Source organism: Argopecten irradians, chromosome 5, assembly GCF_041381155.1.
Source record: "Argopecten irradians isolate NY chromosome 5, Ai_NY, whole genome shotgun sequence".
Taxonomy (NCBI): Eukaryota; Metazoa; Mollusca; class Bivalvia; order Pectinida; family Pectinidae; genus Argopecten; species Argopecten irradians.
In genome coordinates, this window is record NC_091138.1 from 33,170,510 (window position 1) to 33,180,833 (window position 10,324).

The 10,324-nt window shown below is 34.4% G+C and overlaps 1 protein-coding gene across 1 annotated transcript; it reads right to left on the reverse strand.

The window, feature by feature from the left end:
* Positions 1–912: 912 nt before the first annotated feature.
* Positions 913–9,211, reverse strand: LOC138323589 (collagen alpha-1(III) chain-like). The gene is made up of 4 exons (XM_069268297.1): positions 8,831–9,211; positions 6,750–6,833; positions 4,980–5,285; positions 913–3,533 (listed from the first exon to the last, which is right to left on the reverse strand). The coding sequence occupies exons 1-4, from the start codon at positions 9,003–9,005 to the stop codon at positions 1,603–1,605; spliced, it is 2,496 nt and encodes an 831-aa protein (XP_069124398.1). The 5' UTR covers positions 9,006–9,211; the 3' UTR covers positions 913–1,602.
* Positions 9,212–10,324: the final 1,113 nt, after the last annotated feature.

The following is a 10,324-nucleotide window of genomic DNA, read 5'->3' on the forward strand; positions in this document are numbered from 1 at the left end:
CAGACAGGCAAGTCAATTCAATACATATATAAACACCCCTCTTGCCATCGAACGGGATGGGGTATAGCAATATATTGATTATATTATATTTTCAAAAGGCGTTTTTGATAAATCTGAAGTTTGTTCAATGTGTCTGAACTAACATAAAAACATTTATGAAACCGTTTTTGGGGGAAAAGACCGATTGAATACTATTTATTAACTATTTATGTTTATAGCTAAGATCATGTTTGTTATTTAACTTGCTCTCAGTTTTCCCTAAAATTACCAAAATTGAATTGTTTTTGGTGATATTTTGACAAAATATTTATCTAAAAGTATTATAAAACATTCCACTATACATAATTAGCATACTTGATTCTAAAATGAAATAATAGGAATTAAAAGGTGATCTACCTTAAAACTTGAAGTTCTCGCTGCCAAAGGAGGTATTATTGCATATTTGACCATATGACATTTGACCCCTAACTTTGACCTCACTACATGTTCAAAAAAATGACACCATCATTTTTCCGAAAGAGGGTGACCTACTGAACATTTTGATATATGGTGTCAAACTTCATCAAGAAGTGCCCAAAACACGACATAAGCCACCGAACTACTATACACATACTATATTTACGTTTGCCTTTGTTGTGACTTTTGACATATATCGACAAAATTGGAAACGACATGTGTAAACAACATTGTACTGTTATCAAATTGTAATATACAGTACGTATGTCTAGAATGTCGGTTATTGATCGTGGGCGACATTTGATTTACCTGTCACCCAAATTGTTACACACATATGGACTGTATAATGCATTTTGGTAACAGTTCAAATGACCTTCATAAAGGCAATCACTGTAAACTGTATTACAATCTTTAATTTACGTTTATGATAGCAACGATACCAATAACATGTGACATCTTAAATTGCTATGTTTAGTCAGTAATCATCCATTCGGTTTTTGGTTTCATTAATATTAACGTCCTATTAACAGCCAGGGTCATGTAAGGACGTGTCAGTATTGTTGGTGGAGGAAAAGACAGAGTACCCGGAGAAAAACCACCGATCAGTCGTCAGTACCTGGCAACTGCCCTACATGGGATTCGAACCTGCATCCTAGAGGTGCAGGGCTTGTGGTAATATGTTGGGACATCTTAACCACTCGGCCACGGCGGCCCCCGACATCATCCATTCGTAAATACTTTGATAACTTCTTTCGCTTCAATTCGACAGCTATAAGGCCACTGTAATTTACCATCTACATGTTACCTCTTCTTAGACACCACTATTGACTGATTACTAACTAATTAAGGCTCATCTTGTAAAGCATCACTGTTTACGAAACTAAGCAATGTTTCAAAATAATTTCCTTGGACCTCATTAATGTCACTCAATTGTATTTCATTTATGAACTTAATGACACAAGATAATTACATGGAAACACCTTTAATGATTAACATTAATATTAACATGAAATATGACTTCCCCATGGAACATTTGCTGCAAAAGTATAATGCTTGAATTCTCTGACAATAAAAATATAGCTATAAAACTTTATAATATTTTCTATTTTAAGTTTTACTATTTTATCTATTTACCCCATATATGTATTAATTTGTTTCTTTTGGAATTGTGTAAGGAGCCAACTCATGTTCGTCCATGTCACCGTGAAAACCTGCTTCCTCTGTTTCCTCAGCTTCTACTTCGTCTTGTTCATCGCTTTCTCCTTCTTCTGAACTTTCTGAATCTCCTGCGGAATCTTCCTCGCTACTTTCACCTTCACTGTCTTCTTCTGAAGATGAACTTACATCAGTTACGGATTCTCCTTCTTCTTCAACTACTGGTTCGATGTCCCCAGTTTCAGTTTTGATATCTTCTTCCTGCTCCTCTTGCTCCTGCTCATCCTCCTCCTCTTGCTCTTCCTCTTGTTCTTCTTCCGCTTCCTGTTCTTCCTCCTCATCCTGTTCTTCTTCCGCTTCCTGTTCTTCGTCCTCCTTTTGTTTCTCCTGCTCCTCATCGTCTTCATCCTCCTCCTCTTCTATCTCCTCATTTTCCTCATCTTCGAACTCTTTTTCAGGCACATCCGCTGTATCAACATCACCACCGCTAACTGGGCCCACTGGTATATGCATATCTTCTTCGGCATACGGAAACATTACAGCAAAAGAAGGTTTTGATACCCACTGTCCTGTCCCTGGAGCAGCCTGTCCGTCTTTATTAATCATTTGTGGGGCCTCCCCTGAAGATTTTCCTATTAACATAGGCGCTGGCTGTCCGTCTTTCCCCATCATCATTTCTGGCGCTGGCGCCTCTCCTGAAGATTTCCCCATAAACATTGGCGCTGGCTGTCCGTCTTTTCCCATCATCATTACTGGCGCTGGCGCCTCTCCTGAAGATTTCCCCATAAACATTGGCGCTGGCTGTCCGTCTTTTCCCATCATCATTACTGGCGCTGGCGCCTCTCCTGAAGATTTCCCCAAAAACATTGGCGCTGGCTGTCCGTCTTTTCCCATCATCATTACTGGCGCTGGCGCCTCACCTGAAGATTTTCCTGTAAACATATGTGCTGGCTGTCCGTCTTTACTCATCATCATTTCTGGCGCTGGCGCCTCTCCTGATGATTTTCCTATAAACATAGGCGCTGGCTGTCCGTCTTTACTCATCATCATAACTGGCGCGGGCGCCTCCCCTGAAGATTTTCCCATAAACACAGGCGCTGGTTGTCCGTCTTTGCCCATCATCATTACTGGCGCTTGCGCCTCCCCTGACGATTTTCCTACAAATATTGGCGCTGGCTGTCCGTCTTTACCCATCATCATTTCTGGTGCTGGCGCCTCACCTGAAGATTTTCCGATAAACATAGGTGCTGACTGTCCGTCTTTACCCATCATCATTTCTGGCGCTGGCACCACGCCTGAAGATTTCCCGATAAACATAGGTGCTGACTGTCCGTCTTTTCCCATCATCATAACTGGCGCGGGCGCCTCTCCTGAAGATTTTCCGATAAACATAGGCGCTGCTTGTCCATCCTTACCCATCATCATCCCTGATGTCATAGCAGGCGCTAATACATGTTCTTCACCAGGCATAAAAAGCACATTCTGTCCTTGAATCATCATCATAGGAGCATTTTTGCGACCTGCCATAACGTATCCCATTTCAGACTCCTCCAGATTTTCGGTTGGTAATAAGTTGGAATCCGAGTCGAGGAATACGACAGGAGAACTTGTTTCTCGATTAAATTCTGGAAGGTGTACGATAGCTGCAGGTTCGGAGTGATCAACAAAGTCGCCGAGATCATGGAGCTCTACAACCCCTTCTTCACCTCTTGGACCAGACGGTCCAGGTAGCCCGGGGGCTCCTATCTGTCCCGGGTGGCCAACGGGACCCGCTGGTCCAGGTTCACCTGGTGCACCAGGGAGACCTGGCGCTCCTCTCCTTCCCGTATCTCCGTGGTAACCCTGACCTCCCATGGGACCTGGTACTCCAGCATATCCTTCAGGTCCTTCTGCTCCCTGTGGACCTTGCTCTCCAAGGGGTCCTTAGATTGATGATAAATAAAAAATAATCTTAGTTTGATGACCGATATTCTTCCATATTTTATGTATTATTGAAGGAATAATAGCTGAGTGCCAATTTGGGCCCTCTGGTTGCCATGACCGATAAGCATTATTTTTTGTTTACAGATACCCGGGGGTTAGGACATCATGATATGACGTATGATTAAGGTCAGGTCGGAGTCCCTTGTGAGTTATAGGGGGTTAAACAGAGGGGCATTTTTTTTGTCCTGTTTTGTTGGAACCAAATTATATTTTTGAATGTTTTTTTATGAATTATAATGCATTTATATTTTAAAAATAAAACATTTTGGAAAATATAACTTAGTTTCAAAAAATAGGTCACAATGACCTAATTTTGTAAAATGTTAATTATGTAAGAAAAAATTGTATCTGGTACCATAATTACCAGAAAAAAGTTATGTATCATATTAGATTGCATCGAACAATACATTTTTATATTAAAAACTTGACAAAAAATATGTTGTGGATGGGATGGAATAGGGGAGGGGAGCAAGGGGGTAGGGAGGAGGAGGATATTTTTTATATTTTAAATTTTAAAACACCAATAAATGTATTGCTATGTTCAGAAGTAAGATAAACTGACTCGAATAGTATTATTTTTCTAAAATAAAACGCATTTGAGAGAATGTAATTATATATAATACAATGCATATTTAAAACATTTACAAAATCATTATTGCATTTGAAAATTTTTATATTAAATTATTTGAGCAAGTATATGACCCTCTGAACATAAGCAAAAACATTTATTGGTGTTTTAAAGTTTTAAAAATAAAAATCCCCCTCACCTCTCCCCCCTGCTCCCCCTTCTCAATCCTTTATAATCCACATTATTCCTTGCCCAAGTTTATAATATGCAAATGTATTGCTCAATGCAATATAATATAATGTATATAGCATTTTGTCAGGTATATTATGGCATCTCATGAACTTTATTCTTATATAATTGACATTTTACAAAATCAGGTCACTGTGACCTATTTTTTGACACTAAGTTATATTTTCCAAAATCTTTAGATTTTTAACATATAAATGCATTATAATTCATAAAAAATATTTCAAATATATAATTTGGTTCCAACAAAACGGGACAAAACAGAAAATTGCCCCTCCTGTTTAACCCCCCATAACTCACAAGGGACTCCGACCTGACCTTAATCATGCGTCATATCTTAATGTCCTACCCCCCCCGGATATCTGTAAACAAAAAATAATGTTCATCGGTCATGGCCACCAGAGGGCCCAAATTGACACTCATCCAAATTTCAAGGAAAATATCATAATAGAAAATTGTATGAATAATCCATACGTTTGATTATCATTAGTTTTTTTTATATCCATATGTTTATCATTGAAATTTTAAATCTCATAGGATACCATAAAATAAGTTTGTGTGTGCTATTTACCTGGTGGGCCAAAATCGCCTCGGTCGCCTTTGGTGCCTGCGGGTCCTTGCTCCCCTGGAAAGCCTGGTGCGCCCCATTCACCCACCATTCCTGGGAAGCCAGGTTCGCCTTTGCGACCACGAAACCCTTGAGGACCTGGAGGGCCGTACACTCCTCTGGTACCCTGAGGCCCAATTGGGCCTTGCAATCCGGGAGCACCTGTAGGTCCAACAGGCCCCTGGTCTCCCTTGTCCCCGTCCAGACCAGCAGGGCCTTGGATTCCTTGAGGTCCAGGAGCACCGTCATCGCCTTTCTCACCGGGCTCACCTTTAATTAGAACAGATGTATTTATAAAATCAGAATAGAATATTTGTATTACTATACCGCCTATCTGCACTCAAGGTATGTGTTCCCAAAAAGTTGATTGCATAAGGTATAATTTTACGTTCACACCAAAAGTGTATCGATTGAGTACTGTAAACCACTTTATTTTTTGCGAGAAATAATTTTTCTCGTAAATTCGCGTGAAAGGTGTAATGTGAATTCAAATGTTTGGCGAATAATTGTAAAAACGAATTATATGAATTATACGATTGTCAGTAGGAGACCGTGATGGCGAATCTATGACATTGCGAATATGTTGAAAATAACGATGATGCAAAAAAAAATGCATACGCGAAAATAGAGTGGATTGTCTGCCGTAGTATTTCTACTCTCCGCTAGGCTTCGCTCCTAGCGCAGTTTAGTGGAGAGAATTGGTACTAAGGCAGGTAATCCAGTCTAACGCGAAAATAAATTGTTTTACAGTAACACGAAGCAGCTGTTGTTAAAAGATACATTTCTTTCTTAGAGTTATTTAAAGTCCAAAATAATACAAAATAATGAAGTAGTATTTGTTGACTGTAAGGCACTTTGCATATGTTGTTATCACAAAGCTTATAGCTCAAACAATACATGAAAAATACAAACAAGCAAAAGTGAAATACATTGCATGTGATGATCGTAAATTGAGCGCAAGAAGTTGGGCGACCATTTTATCACAGATATAAGCAATAAGGTGTGTCTTTTTTTTTTAATTTACGCAAACTCGATTACCCAATGTTATACATGACATACAGTGGGTACCAATTTTACCTGGCCTTATTGTTAATAGGACGTAAATAAATATAAAAACAAACAGAATGGAAGGGAGATCACTTAAGTGGATAACTTTTTTTCCGTTTTGATACCAATATTATATTACGTTAAAAATTTTAACAATGTCGTAAATTGACATTAACAAATAGATACGTTACAGTGTGCGTATACTAGTGTACTTCTAGTGTTGCTTTCTGCTAATCGTAATACCTGGACGATACCTGTCTAATTTCCAACATTCACCGTCAATGGGGTTTTTCTGATTTGTTTATTGCTTTTCTTTTTTAAATATCTAATCTTGACCTAATAAACAAATTAAATCAATTTTGTATTATCTTCTTTAACATATTATTATTGACTGATAAAATACATTTAATCAATATATACTTATATTTCTAATATAATACAGACGAGACAACACAGGTAAAGGCAGGTTATGCACACGTTATTATATCTAATTAAGATGGTTAGTTTGAAACAGACTATAACTCTAATATATCTTTGTTTGCATAAGGCAAATCAGGATACAGCTAAATTAATTACAAAAATTATAAGCCATCACTTTCATCGCAAAAATTACATGGATGATTTCACTATACATCCAAGAGATAAATGATTAAGTAACGATAAACATTCCTATATGTAGCGACTTACCAGTCAACCCTGCAAATCCTGGGGCTCCCCTTCTATAGTACACGCCTCGTCTCACCCGACTAACTAGTATCTCCTCTTCTTTTGCTGCAAAAACAAAAACACATCAAGATCACTAAAACGTTCCTTTAGCGAGATATTTACTTTCACGAATTTCGCAATCCAAATGATTAACTTAATATCTATCAAACGTAAATTATAATATATTTCCATTCCGCGAAAATTAATCTCCGTGAACTTGAAACTGAAATTGCGAAATTTAACAGCAGAGAAAGAAAGTTGGTTTACAGTATAAGAGGCTCTAGAACGTTTCAGAATATTAAATACACAATGAAGCTTCAAACATCAAGCTCATGTAAATAAGAAAAGTCTCATTTAAATAAATGAAATATGAAATCGTGTCTCTTCTCCGCCATTAAATAATATTTGATTGAAAAGTAATATCAATTTAATCTCTACTTGAATGATTTATCATCTTCCAAGCTGATATCTAAATTAAAAAATAATATATCTATTTGGGTTACCCGACCGACCGTATTTTTTTTACCCTCGACCCTATTTTTTTCCATTTTTCTACGAAAAAAAATATATAAAAGTCTGAATTTCGATCTCAGACTCCGGTTCCGGCCATTATTTTAGAGTGAAAGACACTTAAAAAATCCTTCCGACATACCGACCCTAATTTTTTGCCAATGTAACCCTAAACAGACATTTCTTTTTGGCCTAAAACACCTTTAAACGTAATGATTACAATACAGTATGGACCAAGACAGATGAAACTGTTGTTAACTGTATTCTGTTTGATGTTATTATATACCAGGTACATACGAACAATGTGTAAGTAAGCCATCATTACATTTGATGACAATATATAACAAAACGTTTATACGATGTGAGTTATCGTATTCCAAAGGGAAGATTGCAGTAGATGAATGTTTAGGTACATCATTATAATATTGCTTATGGTAAGACTTCAAAGGATTAAAACAATAACATAATTAATAGCAAGTCAATGGAGGATGAACCGATTATGTTTATATTGAAAGATGGTTGAACCAGTTCAATCAATCGAATAATTCCGTAGGGTGAATATATCAATATTAAATCAAATAAATTGTATTATCAATGTCAGAAAATAAACATATATACAACAAAACTTAATACATTACAAGTATTTATATTGCGTCAAAAACAAAGTTCATTTCGCATGTAGGAACCAAAATATTTACTGTAATGAATGATTTAGTATTCTAATGAATTGATTTAGTATTCTAAAAAAACGAAAGGGAATTATTCAGCATTGATTTTGGTTTACATTGAGATTTCTGGTTAGTTCCCAAATATTTAAAACATATACTATTTTATTGAAAACTTCTTTTTTTCACCAGAACATGCAACGCATTATTTAAAAAATATATATATTCATTGATCATATTTAAAATTTAATTTAATCCATTCTATAACTAATAAGATGTCCATTTTATGTTAAAAAATCAGCCTTATTTTCAACGAGTTTCGGCTTATAAACATGAATCATGTTGATTTTTTAAATAAAATTGACATATTTACTTAAGTCAATACATGTAGAGTGTGCTAACATTGCATCAAATGATCCCAACATATTATTTTGTAAACAGAATTATATTTCTGCTTATTTGCTCAACAAGGCGGTCATACAAGAAAAATAAATTGGAAATACTCAAGCCTTGTTTACCACAGCTACCATCATCAACAATATGTCAATATCAAATATATTTAGGTTACAAATCTTGAATACTATAGATCTCTTTGAGGTCTAATACACTATTTCCTGTAATTGATCATGGTCAGCTAAGGTTCAGTAACGCACGTCTACCTTGGTATAATGACATAAGCGTATAGCTGTTACTACCAGTAAAGGAAATGGAGATACCGAAGGTCACTGTCTGATAGACCTCACGTACATAAAGGACTAGAGGTCACAACACTTTCCTGCAAATGGAGATTTGGCAATTAAGTGTCTGTTTGGAAAAAAAATGACGAAGAAAAGATAAATAAAGGAGAGAAAAAAATATATATCAGTGTGTAATAGACAAGTTCACTACCTTCTTCACGCAGCACTTCTTCCCGGACGCTGCTCAGCAATTCTTCCACTTCCTTGAGTTGTCGTTCAAAATTGTCTATCAGTGTCATCAATTCATCTGACACTTTGTCCGTCTGAACACGAAATCCGACACATACTCCAAGAAAGAGCATAAAGATGAAACTACTTATTTCCATGGTAACGGTATTGTTAAAATATACAACGGTAGAACGAGATTGTGACTACTAAAGGTAAAATGGATATTTTTGAAATAAAGTGCGATGTCGGATACTTATCTTAGTGGGAATGACTTTTATAAGGCGGAAGAGGAATTTAGCAGAAAAGTCTCGAACATACCACACAATCTGAAGCACACATGGCTTTCCGTAATTCAGTCAATGGGCTACGGTCAACTGCAAAAATTGGTATTTAGACTTGAGACAGAATCTGATATCAATGGTTCACCGAAAAAAGATAGGCTTGGGTAATTATCTCGATAAAGTAAGATGGGAAGAATGTGCATATGTGAAGGATTCTAATCTGTTTAATTCCTTTTCTACCAATGAGTCAGTTCAATTGTGGTTGCATTGTATGAAACATTTTGTTTGTTCAATTATCGAGAACTGATAGCAGTAAAAACTTCAATCAGCACTTAAGGCTAGATATGATTATTGGTTAAAACGCTGTCTCTAACTGAGGTAATATTACACATTGCTTGGAAAGTGTGTAAGGTTACAGTTGCCTCGACCCTTGGAATCTTGCCCGTGGATTAAAAGGTGTCGGTCCAATTAATTTGAGTGTGTTATCATTGAGATACAATGTTTATTCTTACAAACAGGACAACAACAAAAAACACAAAACAACAAAAAAAACAAACAACAAAAAAAAAAAAACAAAACAGAAAAAAAAAAAAAAAAAAAAAAACAAAAACAAAAAAAAAAAAAAAAAAAAAAAAAAAAAAAAAAAAACAAAAAAAAAAAAAAAAAAAAAAAACAAAAAAAAAAAAAAAAACAAAAAAAAAAAAAAAAAAAAAAAAAAAAAAAAAAAAAAAAAACAAAAAAAAAAAAAAAAAAAAAAAAAAAAAAAAAAAAAAAAAAAAAAAAAAAAAAAAAAAAACAAAAAAAAAAAAAAAAAAAAAAAAAAAAAAAAAAAAAAAAAAAAAAAAAAAAAAAAAAAAAAAAAAAAAAAAAAAAAAAAAAAAAAAAAAAAAAAACAAAAAAAAAAAAAAAAAAAAAAAAAAAAAAAAAAAAAAAAAAAAAAAAAAAAAAAAAAAAAAAAAAAAAAAAAAAAAAAAAAAAAAAAAAAAAAAAAAAAAAAAAAAAAAAAAAAAAAAAAAAAAAAAACAAAAAAAAAAAAAAAAAAAAAAAAAAAAAAAAAAAAAAAAAAAAAAAAAAAAAAAAAAAAAAAAAAAAACAAAAAAAAAAAAAAAAAAAAAAAAAAAAAAAAAAAAAAAAAAAAAAAAAAAAAAAAAAAAAAAAAAAAAAAAAAAACAAAAAAAAAAAAAAAAAAAAAAAAA

Coding starts and splice junctions, on each gene's coding strand:
- LOC138323589 (XM_069268297.1), bottom strand. CDS start 9,005: ATGGAAATAAGTAGTTTCATCTTTATGCTCTTTCTTGGAGTATGTGTC. Junction 6,834..8,830: donor AGAAGTGCTGCGTGAAGAAG/GTAGTGAACTTG, acceptor TTGTTTTTGCAG/CAAAAGAAGAGGAGATACTA. Junction 3,534..4,979: donor AGGCGATTTTGGCCCACCAG/GTAAATAGCACA, acceptor CATCAATCTAAG/GACCCCTTGGAGAGCAAGGT.